General features: G+C 36.2%; 1 protein-coding gene across 1 annotated transcript; it reads left to right on the plus strand.

The window, feature by feature from the left end:
* Positions 1-16,624: 16,624 nt before the first annotated feature.
* LOC143614002 (uncharacterized) lies at positions 16,625-17,380 on the plus strand. Its single transcript, XM_077087565.1, has one exon. It carries the CDS (start codon positions 16,625-16,627, stop codon positions 17,378-17,380), a length of 756 nt encoding a protein of 251 aa, XP_076943680.1.
* Positions 17,381-26,356: the final 8,976 nt, after the last annotated feature.

The raw sequence follows: 26,356 nt of genomic DNA on the forward strand, positions 1-26,356 counted from the left end.
AGCAACAAACGGAAGTCTGACACTGAAGCTAGTAACATTGCGAATGGAAGAAATAAAAATAAACTACCTAAAAATTAAAAGACTAATGGTTGTACTTACAAGGACTTCTTAGCATGTAAGCCAACCGAATTTTCTGGGAATGAACGAGCCATTTCAGCACTACGTTGGTTAGAAAAGACAGAAGCTGTTATAAGAATCAGTAAATGTGCTGAAGAAGATAAGATATTGTATTCTTCTAATCTCTTTATTAATGAAGCATTAGAATGGTGGAATACAGTCCTCCAGGAAAAAGGAAGCAACATAGTTTACATTATGACCTAGGGAGAAGTCAAAGAAATAATAGAAAGGAAATTTTTTCCTCCACATGAAAGAGAAAAGATTGCTACTCTATTTTTGAACCACAAAATGGAAGGTGTGAAATGTCGTGAGTATATGACAAAATTATTTGAATATGCAAGAATGGTACCGGCTTTGGCTTCGCTGGAAACAGTACTAATTTCTCGTTATATTTGGGGATTAGTAAGTGAAATCCGTGATCTGGTAAAATCGGCTAGACCTCAGACTATTGAGGAAGAAGTTGAGCTAGCCAATACCATGACAGACGGATTAATCCGAACACAGGAAGAGAACAAAAAGAAGGATTTAGCCCAGAAAACTTACCAAGAATTTTAAAAGAAAGGAACAGGGCAATCCCATGTTCAACCTTTCTGTAAAATTTGCAGAAAAAGGTATTCAGGAAGATGTGCTTTTAAAAAGACTAAATACTGCAACTATTGCAAGATGACCGGTCACACAGATGAAGAATGTAGAAGAAAAGAAACTCATGTTTGCTATAACTGTGGAGAACCTGTCCACATTCGTCGAGAATGCCCAAAGTTGGCATAGGTGCCTGACAATAAAGCTAAGAATACGGATGGACCTAAGAAGAGTGCACGAGCTTTTCAGCTTACTTCACAAGAGGCAACAATGATTCCGGACGTCATTGCGGGTACGTTTCTTATTAATGACGTTTACACTAACATACTATTTGATTCTGGAGCAAATCAAAGTTTCATAAACAAGAACTTTTGTCAAACCCTAAATCAACCATTAACCTAACTTAATCAAGTCTGCATAGTAGAAACAGCTGACGGGAATTCCACTTATCTTCATGAAGTACTTCAAGGAGAGAATATTGACTTACTAGGTCACAAGTTTAAAGCAAATTTGCTTCCAATGAATTTGGTTGGATTCGATGTTATATTAGGAATGGACTGGTTAGCAGCCAATCATGTTCGAATCCTATGTAATAAGAATTCTACTGAGATTCGTACGCCAACAGGAGAGACTATTACAATTCAAGGAGACAAAGTACCTAAACCTACGAAGTTTAAATCGGTAATAAAAGCGGAAAAATACTTAAGAAAGCAAGGCATAGTATATATGATTTCTGTAATCATTAGCACCAAAGGAAGGGAGCTAAAAGAAATTCCGATAGTATCAGAATATTCTGATGTTATTCCAGAAGATTTATTGGGACAACCACCTGATCGTGAATTAGAATTCAGAATAATGTGATCCCAGGAACAACACCAATTGCTAAAGCACAGTATCGCTTAGCGCCAATAGAAATGTTATAATTGAAAAAGTAATTAGACGATTTGATAGAAAAAGGTTTCATACAACCAAGCTCATCACCCTAGGGAGCACCAGTGCTGCTTGTTGAAAAACAAAGATGGGTTGATGCGTATGTTTATCGATTATAGAGAATTAAATAAGGTCACAATTAAGAATTGGTATTCATTACCGAGAATTGATGATCTATTTGATAAACTTCAAGGTGCTTGATATTTTTCAAAGATCGATTTACGTTCAGGATATCATCAATTAAAGGTGTAGGAAGAACACATTCCTAAAACTATTTTTAAGACAAGTTATGGTCACTACGAGTTTATAGTTATGCCGTTTGGTTTAACCAATGCACCAGCTGCATTCATGGATATGATGAATCGGATATGTGAACCGTATTTGGGTAAATTTGTAATCGTTTTTATAGACAATATACTTATTTATTCCAAAACTAGTGATGACCATGTTAAACATCTTCGTACACTTTTGACACTATTGAGAAAAGAGAAGCTTTATGCTAAATTCTCAAAGTATGAGTTTTGGTTACAAGAAATGCAATTTCTAGGTCATTTGATTAACCTTGAAGGTATTCATGTGGACCCTGCCAAAATAGAAGCAATCATTAAATGGGAAATTCCTAAAACTCTTATAGAAATTCAAAGTTTCTTACTATTAGCAGGATATTATAGACGCTTCATTCAAGATTTTTCCCGAATAGCACTTTCGTTAACAAAGTTAACATGCAAAAATGTTAAATTTGAATGGGGACCCAACCAAGAAGAAGCTTTTGTAACTTTGAATCAAAAGTTAACAAATGCTCCAATACTCGCATTGCCAAAAGGAACCGAAGATTTCATAGTATGTTATGATGCTTCCAAATCAGGATTAGAATGTGCATTCATGCAACGTGAAAAAGTTATTGCTTATGCATCCAGACAATTGAAGAAGCATGAAGAGAATTACAAAACACATGATTTAGAATTGCAGCAATAATTTTTGCCCTAAAGATCTGGAGACATTATTTGTATGGTAGCAAGTTTACTGTATTCACAGATCATAAAGGTTTAAAATATATATTTGGGCAAAAGGAGCTCAACATGAGGCAAAGACGTTGGATGGAAATTCTTAGCGACTATGAGAAAAGAGAAGCTAATGTAGTAAAATCATGTTAATCATGATTTAGAATAGCTAGTTTATCGTAAAGGTAAGGCTAATGTAGTAGCCAATGCATTAAGCAGAAAAGAGCACTTGAAACCTAAAAGAGTACGAGCTTTAAGGTTAGAACTTCAAATCAATTTAATTGATAAAGTGAAAAATGTTCTGGAACAAGCAATGGAAGGAAATGACATTGCTGATGAGAAAAAAAATGGTACAATGGATCAACTGATCAAAGGAAGTGATGAGATTCTCAGAATGGGGAATAGAATCTGGGTACCAATCATAGGAAATCTACGAGAAAGAATTCTCGAAGAAGCTCATAAATCTATGTATACGATGCATCCCAGAAAAGAGAAAATGTATCAAGATTTGAAGAAAACCTATTGGTGGATAGGACTGAAAAAGGATGTAGCTAATTATGTTTTGAAATGAGTAACTTGTTCGCAAGTTAAAGATGAACATCACAAACCATCAGGATTACTTCACAATTAGAAATACCATAATGGAAATGGGAATAAATAACAATGGATTTTGTTACTAAATTACCTACAACAAGAAGAGGTAATGACACAATCTGGATGATTGTGGACCGATTAACAAAGTCTGCTCATTTTATACCAATGAAGGAAACTTTCAAAATGGAACAATTAGATAAACTATATGTAGACAAAGTTGTCTCATTACATGGAGTTCCATTATCCATTGTATCTGATCGAGAGAGCCGTTTTACTTCTCATTTTTGGAAAAGTTTCCACATAGCCATGGGAACAAGGTTAAACTTGAGCACAGCATACCATCAACAGACTAACGGTCAAACTTTACTTTTTTTTTTATTTATATTAACTATGTTAAGCCTTTGTTTTTTCAAAGATGTCAAGTTTACAGAATTGCCGAGCAATAGGACCCTCAAGTGGAAAAAACGGGTTAGCCAACTCTTTCCTAAGTTTAATTGGGCTTGTCCCCAGGTTTATAAGGTTTTCACCTTATCTCATGAATTTAGGGTTTTGACACCCTCGCCTGGAATGCACGATTATCCGAGTATGGTTGGAGGCTGTGGGACTAGTGCACTTTATGTGGCTGACAATTTCATGGCTAAAGATCATATCTTGGATCCTACGAATTAAATGGTAGATGTAACACATACACAAGTTAAGGTCAATGCTAGGGTAGGCTCGTTACCACGTTTAACTGGGCCAACGCCAAGGATCAGCTCGTCACCCCTATTTACTGGGCTTGTACCCAAGTTTTACTGGGCTTGTCCCCGAGTATTACTGGGTTTGTCCCCACATTTTACTAGGCTTGTCTCCAGATTTTATTTTATTGGGCTTGTCCCCAGATTTTATTAGGCTTGTCCTCACATTTTATTGGGCTAGTCCCCACATTTTATTGGGCTAGTCCCCACGTTTTATTGGACTAGTTCTCAAGATAGTTGGACTTAAATCCAACTTTTCTAACTGTTATGTTTTCTTTTGGTTATCTATTCTAACAGGTAAACAATTCAAGACAAAAGCTATAAGGATCAAGAATCCTCTATTCTAGCAACACAAATGACAAATCGAAAACCAAAAGAGTTATGTCATTACTAGCAAAATAAAAAGTTGATCCGGGCTTCACCAGCAAAATGTGGACCATCCACCCGGATCAAGTCATGTCAAGGTTACCATAAGTTCATACAGAAAATAAAAGAAAAAGAGGATCCCTCCACCATAACCACCTTTCATAATTGTCTTAAGGATCATAGATCCTAAGGATTACAATTGTCCACACAAAAATCACCAACAAATACCATCCTAAACCTTATAAAAAATGGGCTCCGGCCTTGTCTTTGATATCCATCAGCGCCCATTACCCCCGCATACTCCTTCACCACGCCACCGTCACCGTCACCAACATCCTTGAACTCCACAATGTTGTACTTGATCCCGCTTGTCACAGCATCCTCGCTCCTCTTCTCAGCTCCAACATCCTCACCCTCATCACTGAACCCAGCAAGTGTCTTCTTCCACATGGCCACGCTCCATTTGGCCCTATCAAAGCTGGCATCTTCAGCTTCCTCAGCAATTTTGATCCTGGCCATAAGCACCGCCTTGCTGGCCCAAACTTGGCATGTTATGTGACTTCCACCACCTGCTCCTGGGCTCAGACGTCTGCAAGGGCCAACCGATCCTTCAGAGCTTCCTTTCCTGTCTGAAGATCAACAATTAGTTTGTCCTTCAAGGATATGCCGGTGCGATACTTGGCTAACTCCTTCTCCATGTTAGCCATGCTTTCTTCATGCAGGGCTTTGACACCAGCCACAGCCGGTAAAGATATAATGTGACCAAATCGTTATCTATACCTATGGATAAAGTATCCTTACCTCAGAGAGTTGATCAAACACCTGCTGGGCACCATGGACATCGGCCTCAGAACCTGAAAGATGCTATAACGGATCTAGATCTTTTGATTACATCGATGTTCATGTTGATCATATACGATTAGGCTTGATCTACGTTAATATGTGTGATGTGTAGGTTGAGAGAACAATTCGGCAGAGTAACGAGACTTGAGATGGAATAATCAGAACTGTTACTATTAGAATAGATTACAGGGGATATATATAGGAGATGACCCTATTCGTTAAGTTAAGCTTAACGAATAGGTCATTCGTTACAGTTACTCTAACGAATAAACATGCTTATTCATTAGTATATTAAATGATAGCGAATGGCCCTCATTCGTTATCTCATTTGTTAAACATGGTTAACGAATGAGCTTACATTTAGACGAATGCGTTACATTCGTTACGGAGTAACGAATGTAACTTACAATAGAGCGAATGGCCTTTTTACCATAATTACATTATAACCCCTATACTTTAATCTATTACATTAATAACCTTGATAAAGATCGAGACGTACAAAACATGTATCAACAAACTCCCCCTCGTCTCGAGCTCTTTATCATTTATCTCTGGAACATTTTTGCAAGAGTTCTCTTAGGTGACGATGAAATAGGAAACAGCCGACTGAACCGTCATTCGTCTGTTCTTGGGATTATAAACCCCAATAATTTCACGCAACCCAAGATCATTCGTTTAGATTTGAACTAACGAATGGCCTCATTCGTTAACTTATTAATCTTATTCGTCAATCCTTTTAGACGAATAAGGATCATTCGTTAAACTTTAACGAATATACGTTATTCGTATGAGATTGTCATTCGTTAAAATTTTAACGGATGGTACATTAAATTCATTCCATTCGTTAATGATTACACAAATGTCATCCATTCTTCATGCACAATGGAAGTGAATGTAGTTATAACGAATGAGAAACTCATTCGTTAATCTTTAAATAACGAATGGCTTTACATTCGTTAAACCATTTAACGAATCACCATGTTTTCCTTAGCGAATGAGATACAAATCTCTTAAGGAATTAAATAATTTTAAAACCAAATAGGTTTTTAAAAAAATAATAAAATAATCAACCAAATCCCATTAGGGTTTGATTTTATACATTATAAATACCCGATCAACCGAGAATCGGTAATGTTTAATTTAAAACGGATTTTTACGTTAAAAATACAACTGATACCAGTTGTAAATACATTAAACATTATTAACTTAAAAATTTTGGGGATCAATCTTTTTCTTTTTCTTTTAAATTATTCGCTAGCTTGGTAAATCAAAACTAAAGCAGAAATGAAAAAGAAATAAAATCTTTTTGGATTTTCGAAACTTTTCAATTAACAAATGACAAATAAAAATATACTAATAAAGCAGTACATATTTTTGTGAGTTAAGTAGGGAATTATATTGACAAAAATGTCTGAGAGATTATGAAGAAAATCAAAAAGAAGATAAAACTTAGTGTTACGCTTGAACAAGCAACATCACACTAAGATTTAAGAGAAAAGTCCTAACTGCCTAACATTTATTTTTATATTTCACATTTTTAACTTGTAGTTTAGGGCATCTGTAATACTCCCATGCTCCTAGCCATCTCGGCAGGAAAACGCCCTGGGGCTTTTTTCGACAAAGGGGTGGGGCAAACAACGAGCGAGAGGTGTGGGTTGTGACTTGTGAGTGTTTGATTGTTTATTTTATATCATGCACCAATTGTAGGACTTAATATTGGCATCAAATCCCTACATGGCTCTATATTATATTATCAAGTATTAAGACTTTTATATTAAACTTATGATATTGTATGTAATATGTGTTAGGCGTGGTGCGGGCATTGAACACTTAATAAAACCCAACTTTTAGATAATGGTTGGTGTCCTTTATTGCCAATCGAACCATAAATAGCAGTTGCTATAATCAGGATATAACGCCTAGGCTAATCCCATATCATTCATCACCAGGAGAGATTTTTGGATCATAAAAAATGCTTTGTTTGTTAAATCATCAACCCGTTTTGGCTTAAGTGGCTGCGGAGTAGATGAATAATTCACAATTGATTAAGCTCATGTGGGAGTAGTACACGATGGATGACAACCTAAGAAGTCTCTACCAGTGTAATAAAAAACAAATCCGTAAGTTCCTGAATGGGTAATCCATCAAGGGCAAAACAACCAATATTGATGGTATGAGATTCGAATGTTAGAGAAGAAATACAAGAACAGCTGATCAAAATGCATGGAAAAATCATGTTTATGTGCTACAACTAGGGGTGAGCATGTTAACCAGATAACCGAACCAAGTTTAACTGATAACCGACATAACCAGTAGGTCGGTTTAATGAATTTTCAAAAACCGTCAAATATGGGTTGGTTTTGATTAAAGATAATTTCAAGCCCAACATAACAAAACCCACCTTTTTAATTAACTAAGAAGTTAGAATTAATAAGGGATTGAAATTACTACATGGGCTGGAGTATGTTGACTCGTTGGCTTTTTACATCAGCGCTTTGTAATCCCAAATTCCAACCATATTGCCCTTACCTAATGATGCCTAGAATTTTGGGTATTTCAGATAATGGCTTTTGGGCTTATGGGCTTATTTGAATGCATATTTTGTTTTGGGGTTATTGAAATGGGATATGCCAATGCCAATGATCTGTTGGTAACCCTTCGTCCATTTATGATACTTAAAGTTGGGTCCGTTTGGTTCGTTGAATGTTTTATAAAGAATTGAATATTTGGAACTGGATTTGTTGAATGGGATTTTTAAAAATTAATAAGATGTTTGGTTGCTAAATTTATGAATGAAAATGGAATGTTAAAAAAATAATAGGTCAAAGTGCCCCCCGCCATTTTGTTTGATTTTTTTCATCCTGTTCTATTTATCTACTAGGTTAGAGTCCGTGTTCTATACGAGTAAAAAATATAATAAAAATAAAAATTATTATATGTAATATGTAAATTCAATTGTTTTATATAATAGATAAATAGATGTTATTTCTGAGTTAAAAACATGTTTTACAATTGAAATTACATATAATAATTTTTATTTTTATTATATAAAACAATCGTTTTATTATAGTAGATGTCATGTCACTATTTCATATTATATTATGACCCATCATTTGTTTTTTTTTTTCTAAACTCAGAAATAACATGTTTTTTAAAGTCTTACGAGTCATGTGTTATAATAGGAAAATGGATAATGTGTCATAATATAATATGAAATAGTAACATGACATATACTTGACATTATATATGGAGTGCCTAGTTAAATGTCATATGCACAACTGATGTTGATTTAATAGTATAGGTAAATTTTCTTCATTTCGTTCAATTTTGTTCTCCAAAAATAATCAATTTATTTGAAATTTTGTTGTTTATCATCATTTGTTTTTTTTTAATCCAGAAACCTCTAATATGTTTTTCAAGAGCATCTTAATTACCGTAACTGTGAATAATTACGAGTATTTGTTGAATTATTTCTTCACATCGCTACTATGTTTTTGTTCAGGAGCATCTTTATGTTTGTTTTTTTCTTTTTATATTTTTTATTTTGTTGTGTGTACCACATTTTACAAAACTCTTCAATACTCACTGAACCGTCATGTGTCGTAAAACACATAAGTGTGTAAAATTATGACTATGCATGGTCATATAATTTTTTATCCTTTTGGTTTCATATATTACTAACCTTTGTCATCTTGATAACATCACAAGGACGCCATCAGTGGCGGATCTAGAAACTAATTTTACGGGTAGCGTAAAAAAAATTAACCGTACATAAAGAAATTTTTTTTACCAGTTTTGTGTTTGCAGGGCCTGATTACGTGTTTCGCGCGTAGCGGAATTTGCTCGTACAGGTTTCTGGTTACCCGTTTGGGCGTCCCGGGCTCGGGCGCCCGGTTAATCCATTTGCAATGGCGGATTAAAACAAGTTGGTTTATAATGGGCGCATCAAAATAAACTAAACTTGTTTGTTTAACAATATTGTAAAATTATTCAAACTTATTAACTTACTAATACAATGATTTTATTGATATTTTCGATCACATCAAACACATATTTTTAATAAGTAGTTTTAAAATTTACTCAACAAAAATATTGATAAACACTATAGTTAATTGGATAAGAAAATAAAAGAGCCGCACATGTTTGAACTTGAAGTTGGAATATTTAAACTTGGTGATGAACCGATGTTATCATTTTCTTTTTTTCTTTTACGTTTAAAAATGTTGTTGATAAGAGGTTGTTTACTCATCTTCAAAGTTCCCTAAACAACATTTGAACAAAAAACTTAATATCAATTCCAATTTACACATAAAACTAAAGGCTAAATCCCTAGTTAATTCCGATTTTAACATAACCTTAAATACCTAATCAATTCCAATTCAAACATAAATCCTAAATCCCAAATTAATTCCAATTTAAACATAACCTTAAATTCCTAAATACAAGAAATCTTACCGGAAAGAAGGATAGGCCGGAGGTGGAGTGGCCAGGTGAGGTCAGGTTAGGAGGTGGCTAATGGCGGACAGAGGTGGAGGTGGAGGTGGAGGTAGAGGTGGAGGCGGCGGAAGCCGTGGTGAACTGGTGGTGTGTGGTGAGCAAAGTCCAGAGAGGCAGAGAGCAGTCTGCTATGTGCCAGTGCTCATAATATCCGGTCTTCTTTTTAATTGTTAAACATAAAAGAATTATAATTGGGTTATTGAGTTTTTTTATTTGGGCTTTATAATTTAAGTGGGCTTTTGTTGGGTTTAAGCATTAAATTGGTTGAGCTGAAAATCATAGGGGTAACATTATTTTTTTCAGGGGTAACGAAACACGAAAATCGATCAAAACTTTTTTTTTTACACTACCGGTGAAACGTTGACGGGTAGCGGAGGCTACCGCTCCTTCAAAGCTAGGTCCGCCACTAGACACCAACTTTTAAGGCTAGCTTGTATATTTTTAGTTTTTCCTCAATAAATTTTATTGTGTAAATAAAAGTTTTGAAGTTAAAATAAATAAAGATTTAATGAAATATAATTATTGATTATTGGCATCCAATTTACGCAATAACACATTTTAATAATATTATTACAATTACAATGGAGTAATAATAAAGAATGAAATAATAAAATTTTATAACAATATTTTATGCTCTTAAGACTGAAAAGGTTGCGTAAAGTTTTAACTTGTAAGAACTTATTTTGAAATTCAAAATAAACATAAAATTTAAAAGTAAAATTAGTATAACAGTATAATCTGTAATATGATTAAATCATTCAATTAACTATATTTACCAAAATTAATGGTAATTTAGAATTTAAATTGATTTGTTTAAATACTTTAATATCATATTATCATTTATTTGCTTTCTAAAAATCGGGTCACATTGCCTATAAATAGGTTACATTTTTTTTAGCAAGTGTTAACATAAATAATTTTAAAAATTAATGATATTAATGTTTTATAATTTTAGTTCGTTATTTATTTTAAGAAACTATTATAAACAACACTGAATATAAGGAGTTTTAAAAATCAAATCTTAAAAAATTGACATGAATGCCGGGTAAGATTAAATACTATTTATAGGAATGTAGGTTAATAAAAACCAAAACAATAAAAAAAATAGTAATAGCATAATTAAATATTTAACATTATCAATTTTATGTCACAAAATATTAAACAAAATACAGTTTTGAAACAAACATCCGCATCACAACTTTGAAAAGATTAATGTTTTTATCTCAAAAAAAGTACATTAAGTGTTCTTGGTAACATCAATAAGTTGCAAAATACCCACTATTTTGAAGATTATTTGCTTGAGCAAACTTTACCCAATCATGAACCCTAAACTTTGGTAAATATTGCGTTCAACACGAACCCAAGTATTAAATTCAACACCTTCAAGATTTATCATGACCAGTCTCTATTCATGTCTAATATGTTCATCCTTGCAAAATCAATTGGCATAAAAAAAATAAAATAAAGGCAAAATAACATGAAAGAATAAAATATGTAAATAAATTACCTTACCCATCAATCATGAATAACTATATCAACAACAATAGGAGTAACTTCCTCACAATCATCATCAGAGCTCAGTTCCACCACCTCAACGTCACTTGAGTTATGTTCTTCACTTTGTACAAAAAGTAAATTATGAACCTTCGAAAAATTTAAAATACCATTTTGAATAAAATTAAAAAAAAGTACTATAATAAAAATATATGTAGTACTTTCAGTTAAAGCAACATTACCAACTACCATTTCATTTGAACAATCAAGCTAATTAAGAGTTTGGTGTTGAAGTAACGATATATGATTTGAAGAAGACATGTTATGCTTGGTAACTGCATTTAGTTTGTTAATGATTAAAACAACCCTTTAATAGTAAATGCAAAGGTAATTTGAAATTCAAAGCGGGTAAAATTTCGTCACAATAGTTCGGTCAAAAAATGAAAGGACAAATTAAAAAATGCCACATGTACAAATGCAATGTTGAGAATGCCATGTAACAATTTGAAGATATTTGGTGAAAATCCTATTGATTTATTAGACAGAAAGATAGACATAAATAATGCTATTTTGGGTCGGGTAATGACTCACACGGGATCCAAATAACAAAGCGGGTTTAAAAATGTGAGGAGTGTTAAGAGAGTGACAAGTGACACAAAGTAGTATTCTTTTATTAGAGTAGTAGATTGGGATTTTGGTAATTTTCCAACTTTCCATTGAGAACTAGGTTGTTGACACGAGTGGACTATAGAAATCATCAACTAAATACATATAATTTAAGATGACAAAAGTTTGTTTTATATGCTTATTGGAAGAATTATTTGATATAATTGCAATTCATATTCCTATTTAAGTAAAGTACTTAAAAACATAAATTTGAAATAAAAAATAAAAAAGATTCATAGTACTAGGGGTGTGCATAGGTCGGTTTGGGCGGTTTTAGGCCAAACCCGTAGCCATAACCAATATGTCGATTAATCGATAACCATAACCATAACCGGTACGTTATGGCGGTTTCAATTACTCGGTTTTTTTAGTTATAGCGTGTCTATTATGGTTCGGTTAACCGTGACCAAAATAATGTAATTGAGCCTAAAACTTTGGTGCTAAATATTACCAAAAAATAAAAATAAAAATGACATTACATTTAACAAAATATATAATCCATAATATTAATAATATATACTCAAACAAGCGATAGATAAACTGATAACTTTTTATAGTAAAATTAAATCAGTTTGTAAAAAAATGAGAGCATTATTAGTTTATTATCTTTTTTAATTTTCTCCAAATTATCAACAACGTGATCTAATATACTCTATAAAGTTAAGAATCTTGTAAATGGAGCGGTGGTTATGGCGGATTTGAAATTATTTTTAACCAAAACCGACCCATATTTGGCGGTTTTTGAAATTTCATTAAACCAATCCACCGGTTATGTCGATTTTCGGTTATGTCGGTTATGGTTCGCTTAACGGTTATGACGGTTAATTTACACACCCCTACATAGTACATTGTTTGGAAACATAAATTAAAACTTTAAAATTTACAAATTCATAAACTGCTAAATATTTTTTTATAACCCATATATGTTGTCTTGTTTGTAACTTTACCTTGTTTATCTAAAATTAGCATTTTAAAACAATCTCTACTCTTCACTCTTGATAAAGCAAAATGTAGTTAACCATGAGTAAAAACAGATCTCTCATATATATTCCAACTCTTGCTAGAGATCCACTTTGAGTTTTTACAATTATCTCATGCTTATCTATTGTGTCACCAATATTACCAACGTTTAACGCTGCAACTTCAAAAATTTTTGGCAGGTTGTATGTCCTTGCATCTTTTTGTCTTTTTTCAATAATGTGCAACTTTAAATCCATACCAGGATGGTTTTTAAAACAATCCCGTACCATCTGGTATCCTTGAACCAAAGGATATTAAGAATCCAACATTGTCTTCAACTAATTATCTAACATTTCCGAACTTGATTTGAGTCGCTGCGTAAGAAAATGGCTATGTGTTATAAATTATTTAATTAAGTTACTTATAATTTAGATTTTTCATAAAAAATATTAATAATAATAAATGATGTTATGTAACGAAAAACGGCTCGTCTATTTGGTATTTCATTTTCCGTATCGTAAATGTATAGTTGAGAGAACTTTGGTTTTTGTCCTAGGATAGGAAGAAGAGTTCCCAAAGAATGGTAGTTCTCTCCACAAAGTCAAAAGGTGTATGCGCATTTCATGTATTAATAGAATTATTAATCTTGCCACCAATCGATGTAAACGAAAACATTGAATTATAGTGTAATGTTTTTAAAAAGAACTTGTTGCTACTATCATGACCAAGAAAAAAATTTATGTAACTCATTAGTGATGACTTTAACTCTAGAAGTTGTACTTCTCCATTACTACAACAAAGTGAGTATGTTGTATTCCCATTCTTTCGTTTACCTCTATTGGACTCAGCTTTCCATAAATAAGCATTGCACATTCCACACTTGAACGTCTTATCACCGTGATCTAAATAGGGTGTTAAAGCTAAATTAGTAGCAATATAAATTAGATATATATTGTCTGAAATACTAATTTATAATTAACGACAACATTTGTTTTAAATGTTTTTAAAAATGCCTCCTTTGAAGAAGTTGAGGGAATCATCTGTAATATAACTGATTCACATTTATTTATGTTAGCCATGCGTATGGGTGAAACTACATGCTTAAAAATAGCTTTAAAGAACACAATATAAGCATTAAGAAGCATGTATAAAAATACAACACCGGTCGAATTACTCTTGTTGGAAGATGTGGATTGAACAAAATTAACCTTTTTTGACTGTGAAGACATGTGTAATATAATATATAATTCGATAATCATTTTAAAATGAGTAACAACATAAATAAAAAAATATCAAGATACACAACCAGATTTAATTATAGTAGAAGAAAAACGATGCACTATGGGGGTCTTTTGGTACAAGGTAATGAAAGGAACGAGGGAATGAAATGGACAAAGGAATGAAATGAATCGTTACCATTCTATTATCTTGTTTGTTTATTGTTGGGACTGAAATCTTTGATCCTTGAAGGTTATCCACAGCGCTTGTAATTGTCTGTTGCCAGGACAAAGGATCCAGTATAGTTCAAGGATCCTTAAAAGATGTCTTTGAAAAAATAAATTTATCTTATTTACAGGTGTTTGAACGTGTCTGCCAGCTATCCTATTTTTACGGAAGACATACTTTTACTGAGTCACCTAGCTAGTCTCCTGTCAAGTAACGGTCACGAATAAATAGTGGACGAACATGGCCTAAATTATAGGGAATTAGTTTATATCCGTTGTAAACTTGTTATATATGTTATTGGACTATGGCTGAAAACATACACAACACACATAGCTTACTTAGTATTCTCGGCAGAATTACTTACATTTTGTACTCATGTCAGCCTAAGTTCCTATCTTTGTAATCGCCTTTTGAATATAATATAATTGTAGTGATAGTTTTCACTACCCGAGGTTTTTATGCCGGAGGTATACTAATTGCCAAGGGCTTTTCCTAGTATAAATCTCGTTATCCATCACTTGCATTTAGTACTTTGATCATTTCATTCATACAAGCATCAAGCCTCACATACGAATTTGGTTACTTGATCCTTAAACTTATTTTTTACTAAAACAATTTGGCGCCCACCGTGGGGCCATTGGTGCTTTAATCTCAAAAAACTTCTACCTTTATTCAATTCCTATACACAAAATTATCATTCAATGGCCTCTTAAGGAAAGGCTACAACAGCTGCTTTGAGTGCTTCGGCTTAAATATCTTTGCCACCACTACCTTCCTCCATGAAGCCCACAAAGCCAACAACTGTTGCTCAGAAGAAGGAGACCGCCGTTTTCTCTGGATCAAAATCCGCTAATGTCTCCTAAACGGTAACTGCTAACAATGATGTTTCTGTTTTTTATGCGCAGATGAAAAAGTACATGGAGCGGCAGAGCAAAACCAACCAGAGGATCCTACACGAGATTGAGGAGATCAAGAAAGCTAGGAAGACTGCTGAGGACTCAAGTCCCATCATCCCGAAGATACTTGACTTCAACAATCCAGATTTCCCAAGTCAAAGATATCCAGGACCCTCTTATCATCAGCAGGGACCTTCGGATATCTTCCAAAAAGGATCGTCTACCCAGCATTATCAAGGATCATCCATCTTTCAGCATGGATCCTCAAGTCATCACTTAATATCCTCAAGCCAATTCTCACAAGGATCCTCCACCTTTCAGTCGGGATCTTCAATTTACCATCCAGGATCCTCAGGTCACCAGCTTCAAGGATCCCCAGTCTTTCAACAAGGATCCTGGTGTTTCCAGACAGAATCCATCGTTCATCATCAATCAAGGTCCTACAACCCTTACGGAAAGAATCTTCAAAGGAGCCACAATCCAGGCCAACTAAGGTTCATGAATGGGACTTCATACCCATGTAGACCAGTGCTCTTGCTGGACCGACTCTCGACACTAAGACAATATATCCTGCACATAGCTATGGAGTGGGATCTTTTGATCACACAAGAAGTAACACTTACAATAACGTATCTTTTAGCACTAATCATGGTAGTATGCAGGATGCAGGAATCAATCAAGCGATAGCCAGAGAGTTACAAAAACTCAAGGACATGATATCCAGTGTACCGGGAGTTATCAAACCCATCCCATAGATGCCATTGGGGAGTCATAACATATCCAGATTCGCTCCTCCGATCTATGATGCTGAAATACCAAAGCACTTCACCGCCCCTAGCATGAAATTGTATGATGGGTCCACTAATCCTAAGGAACATGTAGCCTTATACCGAGAGATTGATGGAAATAAATCATATTCCAGAAAAAGAAGTTTGTTTGTGCAAAGGATTTGGATCAACAGTCACAGGATCTTCCCTCAAATGGCTGCTAAGTCTTCCTCCCTATTCGATTACTTCTTTTTTTCATTTGATTAATCTATTTAATAGCCAATTTTCATGTGGTAGATCCTTTGAAAAATTGACTAGTGATTTATATAGGATTGTCCAGACTCGTGGGAAGACAATTCCTCACTATGTTTCGGTGAGAGGCCTTGGAGATCCCGAACCTGTATATCCCGACCGCTGTTGAGGCATTCAAAATGGGATTACAAAAGGACTCTCTATTTTATCAAGATCTTGTTCTGATCCCTTGCAGGAACCTAGATGAAGTTCGGAATAGAGCTCTAAGGTTCATCAGATTAGAGGAAGATCAGAGGATACAAGATCAACTGAACACTCCAACGTAAAATGAATCTCAAGACAAGAGACAAGGATCCTACTATAGGAACAACAATTTCGAACCATATTCCAAACTGAATAATCAAAAGATCAATGTTGTGGAGGAAGAAGAGGACGATGAAGATTGTCCAAAGATATCCGATTATTGCTTCTCTGTGGATATGGGAGGAGTAATGCCCGCTGTTAGAAGCTTGGGTGATAAAGCAAGATGGCCGAGGAAGAATGAGAAGGCACCTGTCCCTAAAGATAAATCAAAATGGTGTGCTTTTCATGAAGACTTCGGTCACATGACAGAAGATTGTATTGCCTTGAGGAAGGAAATCAGTTACCTCCTTGGCAAAGGTTATCTCAAGGAGCTGTTTGGAAGAAAGAAATCGAGGACCCAGGATCCTAAACCGGTCCCGGAAAAGGCTGCTCCACCTCCGTCGGACGCCCAAATTATCAACGTGATCTTCGGAGACTCTGATATATGTGGAACTTCTAATTCTGCGGTGAAGAAGTACGCTAAGGAATGTAAATTGGAGAATGGTGAAAGGCCAATCAGAACTTCCATAACAATTGAACAAAAAGTCATCTCTTTTGATGAAGACGATCGAGTCAATGTCCAAGATCCTCATCACGACGGTTTGGTCATCACCTTATTTATTTCTAACCACTATGTTCGCAGGATCCTCATTGACGGCGGAATCTCGGTGAATATCATCCAGCTGGAGGTGCTCAAAAAGATGAATATTCCAGAATCCGAAATCGCCCCAAAATCCTCTGTCCTTGTAGGATTTAGTGGAGAGACAAAGAACACACTGGGGGACATTAAGCTTCCAATCTACATCGAGGGAGTAAACTCTGTCCAGAAATTTTGTGCTATTGATACCTTGTCTTGTTGCAATGTCATTCTTGGCAAGCCTTGGATACATTAAATGAAGGCAGTCCCCTCTGCATATCATCAACGTGTGAAGTTGCCTACACCATGGGGGATAGCAAAGATTGAGAGTGACCAGCAATATGCCAAAGATTGCTATACTTCTTCAATGAAGACAACAAAGAAGCTAAGGGAAGCATCCAAAATGGTTAGCCAATGTGGATGTTGTTCAAAAGAAAAACATAAAGTGGAGGGTATGTGTTGATTTTACTGATTTGAATAAGACATGCCCAAGGATCCTTTCCCTCTCCCCTACATTGATTCTTATGAAATGCTGACTTTTATGGATGCTTCATCTGGATTTCAACAAATCCAGATGGAACCATCTAACCAAGAGGATACAGCATTTATAACCCCTAAGGGAATATATTGTTATATTGCTACGTCGTTCGGTCTTAGAAATGCAGGTGCTACATATCAAAGATTGGTCAACATGATGTTCAAGGATCAACTAGGTGATACCATGGAAGTCTATATTGATGACATGGTAGTGAAATCAAAGAAAGCCGAAGACCACCTCAAGGATTTAGATGTAGCATTCGACATCCTCGACAAATACAACATGAAGCTTAACCCATCTAAGTGTGTATTTGGTTTCAAGGCTGGAAAATTCCTTGGATACTTAGTGACCAAAAGGGGAATAGAAGTAACTCCGGAGCAAATCCAAGCCATCGTAAACCTCAAGTCCCCAACGAATGTTAAAGAAGTTGAAAGGCTAACAGGAAGGGTAGCAGCATTAAATAGATTCATCTCCAAATCCTCAGAGAAATGCAAAGAATTCTATGATATTCTAAGGAAAAATAAAAAGTTTGAATGGACAGAGAAACATGAAGCTGCCCTCATGATGTGCTTAAAGTAGTTTAATATTATTAACTAAAATTACGCTAATCTAGACACTAAGTAATAAATTCTAGACTCTTAAACTTAACTAAAACGACTAACCGGCAAGTGAACCGGTCGACTCTAGTACAGCTAAGTAAGTCCGGATATCGAACCCACGAGAATCTTTTAATTTCGTATACTAGCTAAATTAGACTCAACTACAGATACCACTATTTATTTATTATTTGTTTAAGGGGGGTTTTACTAATAAACTAATTTTAAACTGATTTAAACTAATTAAGGAAACTAAAGACAACTAAACTTTGAACTTGGACTTAATTCAGATGATGATGAACAACCACCTAGGCTAGAATCCCCTAAGTTTCAGTTATCAATTAACCGGGAGAATACTTAGTTATGGAACTGGGATCGTAAAATAGACGCTTAAAAGAAAACCTGAACAGGACCCCTGACCCTTCTCAAGAGACACCTATGGGTTTCTAATAAGTTTTAACGCACAACAATATTAAAAATCAAGTTTCCTTAGGGTCACCTAATTAATTACAAACTAGTTCTTTTATACGAAATCATACCTTACAGCGTGGAAATCAAAGGCAGTCTAATATATTCAATTGATTCGATAGACAAAGTTAACCAATCAAACCTAGATGGACTCCTTACGAAGAACTAAATCTAGCAATCCTGATCAACAAAGACCTATCAATAACCTAACACCTCACAGCTATTTAGGTTAGCAGCACACTTAGGTTTATTTAATTAAATAATATTATTCCTATGATCTTATTCGAAATCAAACATAAAATAGTCAAAAACACAAAGTAGATGACCTAATAGCAACCTATCATAATGACAAACAATAATCTAGGCAACTATGGAATAATAAAACTCATCAAACAACCCTAAGCACACATATGCATCAATTTAATATAATTAAACATTTTCCTAGTTCATAAACCCATAACGACAAATAAATCCCAAGTCAAAATCAAACATCAAAAAATGTTCATCATAAGCCTAGGCAGTCTATAAAGTTTAGCCTAGCATGGTAAAATCAAACAAAACAATAATAAAGGAATTCATGGTGAAAAATAAAGGAAACGAAAGATTAAAGGCGATAAAACCCGTGGTCTTCGTTCTTGATCAATATGCTCGCCACCGTATGATTTCGAGCCTCCAAAACCACCAAATGATCACTTCTAAGGCTCCCAAATTCGTCCTGGCCGGCTAGGGTATTCAGGTTCCGTTTAAGGTTGAGTTTAGGGGTGTTTAAATAGGAAAATACAAGGCCCAAACCCTAAACTCATCAAAGAAAATTCTGGAAGAACCCCCACAACGCTGTGCAGCGGGCTTGGGGCCCCTGGTCGCGCGGTGCTCCGGCCAAATAAGGGGGCTGGCCTAGCCGGTCCGGTTCTCTCCTGGATCTGGTGCAACCAGTGGATGGAGAACCGTTGATCCTTTATAAGTGCAGTCTTAGTAATGGATCATGAAGGTAACCAACACCATATCTACTATGTAAGTAAAAGTCTCCTTGATGCAGAATCCAGGTATTCTTACCTAGAAAAACTTATACGTGCTTTAATTATGGCTTCCACTAAGTTAAGACATTATTTTGATACTCATACTATTATTGTGAAAACTAACTATCCTGTAAAGAATGTCCTTAGAAAACCAGAAATGTCAGGTAGAATCGCTAAGTGGGCTGTCAAACTGAGTGCTTATGATATTCAGTATGAGCCTAGAAACGCAATCAAGTCACAGGCTTTAGCAGACTTTGTGGCTGACTTTAGTAGTGACATAGAGGAACAAGCCAATCTTGAAGTTCAACAACTTGAGGAGACCAAAGATTCTTGGACATTCTTCACTGATGGAGCCTCGAATGTTAAAGGGACAGGATTGGGAATACTACTAAAATCGCCACAGGGGGAGCCACTCGATAGCTTGTGAGTTCTAGGCCACCAACATGAAGCGAGTATGAAGCACTCATTGCAGGTATACAGTTAGATAAAGTATGAGAATCAGGTATCTTCAAATCTATGTAGATTCCTTATTGATTGCTAATCACTTTAATGGCTCATATGCAGTCAAATGTGAGAAATTAATTAAGTATTTAGATATAGTTAAGGATCTTGCAGGATCCTTCGATTACTTTAACAATACACAGGCACCAAGAGAAGAAAATGCAGGGGCTGATGCCTTAGCAAACCTAGCTTCAGCCTTGAAGCTCCCGAGGATGTAAAAATTCCTATCATTCATGTCTTGTCTACTTCAATTGAGGAATGCAAGGCAATGGAGGTAGATGGGAATCTACTTACAAATCATGAGGATCATCCTCATGACCATTCATCCTGGATCCTTCCAATAAGGAAGTACATCCAAGATGGAGAGATCCCAAAAGGCAAAAACCCCAAAGCTTTCAAAGCCAAGGTATCTCAATTTACTATTATACATGATTTGTTGTACAAGAAATCCCTTGCAGGTCCACACTTAAGGTGCATCGAAGAACCCGAGATCCAGGAAGTGCTAAAGGACTTCCATGAAGGAGATTGTGGCAACCATACATGGGGTAGAGCACTATTCTCCAGAATCCTAAGGACCGGATACTTCTGGCCTACCATGAAAATAGATGCTATGGGATACTCAAAGAAATGCGATGCTTGTCAAAGGCATGGCAACATCCTACATTAGCCAGCAGAGCCCTTATACCCCATTCTCTCCTCATGGCCATTTATGAAGTGAGGAATGGATATAGTTGGCAAACTCTCCATATCTCCAAGAGGAAAAGTTTTTATGCTAGCAATGACCGACTACTTCTCCAAATGGATAGAAGCTGAAGCATTTCCTTAAGTCAGAGAGAAGGAAGTTATATCCTTTATTAAACGAAATATTATTACTAGATTTGGTATTCCTTCCGAAATTATTTGTGATAATGGTTCCCAATTTATTGGGAAAAGAACAACTAACTTTTGTGAAAGTTGGGGAATTAAGATTATCACTTCAACACCAATTCATCCACAAGAAAATGGCCAGGCAGAATCAAGCAACAAGATCATCATCAACAACTTAAAAAAGAAGCTTGGAGCAAAGAAAGGCAAATGGGCTGAGGAACTACCCTACGTGCTTTGGGCAGATAGAAAAACTCTGAAGAACGCCACAGGACAAACACCATTCTCGTTAGTCTTTGGAGCTGAAGCGGTAATCCCTACTGAAATGGTATATCCAACTACTAGAACGAGTATCCGTGATCCTCTGACGAATGACAAAAATCTTGTCCAAGACCTAGATACTGTTGAGGAGCTTAGATATCGAGCAAGGTTCAGATGGCTACTTACCAACAAAAGATAGCCGGCGCATACAACAAGAACATCAAGATCAGAAGATTTGAAATTGGAGATTTAGTTCTACAAAAGGCTTTCCAAAATACAACCAATCGTGCCGACGGAAATTTAGCACCTAAGTGGGAGGGTCCCTACTTAATCGAATTTGAGGCTGGAAAGGGGGCATATCGTTTACTGAATATGGAATGTGACATGCTCCCAAGGGCTTGGAATGTCATTCATCTCAAAAAATATTTTTGTTAATTAGGATCCTGGATCCTAATCAGTTTCATCAACCCGTTATTTGGTAAAACCTTACTCTATATTTATATTTATATTAACTATGTTGAGCACTTGTTTTTGTCAAGTATATCAAGTTTGTAGAAACGCCGAGCAACAGGGCCCTCAAGTGGAAAAAACGGGTTGGCCAACTCTCTCCTAACTTTAATTGGGCTTATCCCTAGGGTTATAAGGTTTTCACCTTATCTTGTGAATTTAGTGTTTTGACACCCTCGCCTGGAGCGCACGATTATCTGGGTATGGTTGAAGGCTATGGGACCAGCGCACTATATGTGGCTGATAATTTCATTGCTAAAGGTCATATCCTGGATCGTACGAATAAAATGGTAGACGTACCATATACACAAGTTAAGGCTTACGCCAGTGTAGGCTCGTCGTCGCGTTTATCTGGGCTAACGCCAAGGATCGGCTCGTCGCTCGTATTATTGGGCTTGTCCCCAAGTATATTGGGCTTGTTCCCACGTATTATTGGGCTTGTCTCCAAGCTGGTTGGACTTAAATCCAACTTTTCTAATTGTTCCCACGTATACGTGGGCTTGTTCCCACGTATTATTGGGCTTGTCTCCAAGCTGGTGGGCTTAGGGAGTAGTGGTTTCGCGGTCGGTCAAGCCGCATTAAAAGCTGCTTCAGGTAAAGTGGCAAAACATGAAAAGGCGTGTTTTGACAACCAACATGTATTTATTACTTTTGCTTTTGACACTTTTGGTTTCCTCGCGCCTGAAGCTGTGGAGCTACTTACCCGTGTTCAGCGGGTCATGCATAGTAATGTTATGACTCCAAGATCAGCAAATATAGTTTTTAAAAGATTAGGTTTTGCGATTCAAAAAGGGGTAGCGGCGCAGGTTGTTGCCCGCTTGCCTTCTGTTTCGATGTAATCCAATAAACAATCATATATTATATTTTCTTTTGGTTATCTATCCTAACAGGAAATAAATTCAAGACAAAAGCAATAAGGATAAAGGATCCTTTATTCTATCATACAGATGTTAATTCAAAAGCAAAAATAGTTATATCATTACCAAAGTTCAAAAGATTTGACCCGGGCTTCACCAGCAAAACGTGAACTATCCACCCGGTTCAAATATAGTCAAAGTTACGATATTGTTCATGCAGAAAATAAAAGAGAAAGGTGGCTAAGGCTTCATCCCCCAAACAGAGGATCCCTCCACCAAAACCACCTTTCATATTGTCTTAAGGATCTCAGATCCTGGGAATTACAATAACCATTGTTCGACAAAAACCATCATCAACAAACTAAATCTTCTAATAAAAATGGGCTTTGGCCTAGTCATTGTTTTGGTCAAAAATTAACAACAATGATTTTGTAACCAATTTAGTAAATCGGGACTAGGTGCTTGTAAAAATAGTATGAACACAGAGATTTGTTGCGAGGAAAAAACTCGTTATCCTTGGGATAACAAGCAAAAAACCCCGGGTGGTGAAAACTATAACCACCGGTTTATTAATAATAAAGGTGATTACAAGTTTGAAGCTCAAACTTGATCGTGATTACAAAGAATGCGAGTACTAGTAAGTCCTCGAGTGCTAGAGTGTGTGTTTTGATCAAAGGTTGTAGCTCTATTTATACAAAAAAAATCTTAACAATATGGCCTATAAATTAGGAAACTTTCGAATGAGTCCAATTAGCCGTTAATTCTTCTAATCAGCACGTTTCCTTATTGGCCGCACTCTAATAACAGCAAGTGCGAGTCTTTGGGAGATCATGGCAACGGTATTTGACCTGGTAAATAAAGAAAGTAGCTGACGATGTGTTAGTTATATAATGTAATTAGGATACATGTCGCCTCTAGAGGATACCGTATCCTAGATTAGCCTGAATACTGTTTGCTGAGGATACTGAAAATCCGTGCCCTAACAATTGTCCCCAAATTTTAACGGCTATAGATATGCACTACAACTGTAAAATTTTTGAATTTTGAATTTCAAATCTTTGCATATGTGGTAGATTGTTGATACACGTGTCACCCATCCGTTCTTTGGGTAAACCCTAGGTCGCCCATATAACTACTTGGATAAATATCATTTCTATCCGTCTTACCTTCTATCCAGGTAACTTTTCTCTTTTCTTTCTTCTTAAATCATGAGTCCGAAACTTCGCCCTTCCGGTATTGAGGATTTTGTATCTCAAAATCTTTTCACAAGTCCTGCGAATGAGATATGTATCTTTGGCAACGCCGACATCGCGAGTCTTCGGTCTCGAGGTTGTTTTCCCGCCGGAACTGTTTTCAGATCTTTTGATGCCGCCCTTTTTTCCGATTTTGTTTCAAAGACCTGGATCTGCTTTCCATTTTTGCCGTTTAAAATCGGTTTTTCTTATCCTTTTCCTGCCTTTACCACCGAGTTCTTTTCCAGAACTGGTCTTAGTTATGCCCAAACCATGCTCATGGTTTGGAGGACCTTGTTCGTTTTGGAAAGATTAATCGCCGACCACGCTCTCGATCTTACCATCTCGGAGCTTGCTTCTGTATATGACCTTCATAGCCACGGGTCTTCAAGATATCTTCTTAACATTAATTCCGGTCGTTCTCCGCTGGTTTTGAAAAATACCCAGAACAACGACCAGTGTAACAGACAATATTTCTTTGTTAGGAGAGATTCTCTTCCACAGCCCGATACTCTTATGTATCTCTAGGTTTCCAAAAATAGGATACTGTATCTTGAACATATACTGATATCTTTTGTGTAGGTTCCCAGCCGGATCTACACGAGATATCGCGTTCTACGTAGGTGCGGAATCCCTACGTAAGACGTTACGAGTATAGAAAACAATACGAGCTAACACACGATACGATAATCAAACACACGTTGTATTTCAACCGTAAACACGTGATGCGATGATCACCAAATACAAACTCTCTGACTCGAATACACGAATGAACTGGAATTCTATCAATAAGCCGTAGATAAACAGCTTATATAGACACGACAACTTCGCCTGGCATGTTCAGGCGAAGTTGTCCCTAACTTCGCTTGTCTAACAAGTTCGCCCATATAAGCGAACTTGTTAGCAACTTCGCTTACATACAAAACTCAAATCTAACTAACACGATTACAGACACTTGACACTGAACTACTGATATCTTGCACCAACAGACTCCCCCTTGGCAGTAGCTTCATCTCTTTAGCTTCAAACACGTGTCTAGTAATCTTCAATCTTCTATCTTCAAGCATGCACTCCTTCTCGAACACAAACCGAGACAACTCTTTGATATTTCCTCGCTTCGTCTTTCCAAGCAGAAATATAAAATATCTTCTTATCATTCAACACCTGCAAATCAGCTTGCGATAAGTTTACCAAGTGCATCGGATCATAAACTCTTAGCACCTCTTGTTCATCCTCGTCTTCCATCACTGCCTCAGCTGTCTCACAATCTACATACCACCACTTCAAGTCTTTAAGCACATCCTTGGGCATTACTTTCATCGGTACTTCTTTCAAACACCGGATCGGTTTATACTTCATAATCATCCAAGGTTTTCCATCAGCTCTTAAACCTCTATCCTTGTCTTCAACAAGTTTTCCCTTTTGTGGTTTCAACAGCTCAAATTTCTTCTCTTTTATACTCTCTTTCCACACAATTTTCCCAATGACTCTAGCCATATTATCGTCACTTCTGTTTATCAATCCCAATCTGGCTAAGTCTTTCACTTCACATTCTGGCAGTGTATTCAACGATCTCAACATCCTTTTAAAGTACTGAACACCGTCATACCTTTTAATCACGAAGAGCCTCAACTGCTCATCATATATCCAGCAAATAATTCCTTTCTTCGCTTCAGCATAGCCTTTAATATTGTAACTCTTCTTAAACATTGTAGGAACCGTTGGTTTCTTCGTTTTGACGAACCACTGAGCATAGCCTTCTTTCCATCTAGGCTGCTCTTCCCATTCAGACTCATCACTTGCCATCTCTTTACTCATATCTGCTTTCTCAACATCTGGAATGTCATGCTCAATATTTTCCTCAACTATCTCTCCCTCTTCTATCTCTGTATCAATCACAATCTCTTCTCCAATCTTCTCTATCACATCACTCGGTAGTACATCATCATCACCAACCAAACCATCATCCATCTCCTCTACGTCCACTACCACCACATCATCACCACCAGCTGCAGTTGTCGACTCCCCCTGAGTTGTGGAAGTTCCAAGAGCTTGATCAGTTCTTGGCAACTCACCACCTGCATCTTTCGACGCACTGGGATCATCGTCTCTATCATTTCGTCTCTTGGTCCTCAACTCATCGCCTTTACAGCTCGTCTCCCCCTGAGATGCCAAGAACTCCTTGAAAGCATCTATGATTTTTCCATGTTCTACCAGCAGGGACGACTGCATCTGATTCTCTGCAACTAGGCGTTGAATAGCCTGGGTCTGGATAAGATTAATCCTTGACTGCTCTGCCACGACCCGTTCAAGTGCTGCTATTCGTTCAGAGTCTGATAGGGTTACATCGAAATCGAACCTCATATGTGATATATCTTGAGTGTACTGAGGA

Source organism: Bidens hawaiensis, unplaced genomic scaffold (assembly GCF_021521415.1).
Source record: "Bidens hawaiensis isolate Kalapana, Puna unplaced genomic scaffold, B.hawaiensis_p1.1 tig00038611_1, whole genome shotgun sequence".
Lineage (NCBI taxonomy): Eukaryota > Viridiplantae > Streptophyta > Magnoliopsida > Asterales > Asteraceae > Bidens > Bidens hawaiensis.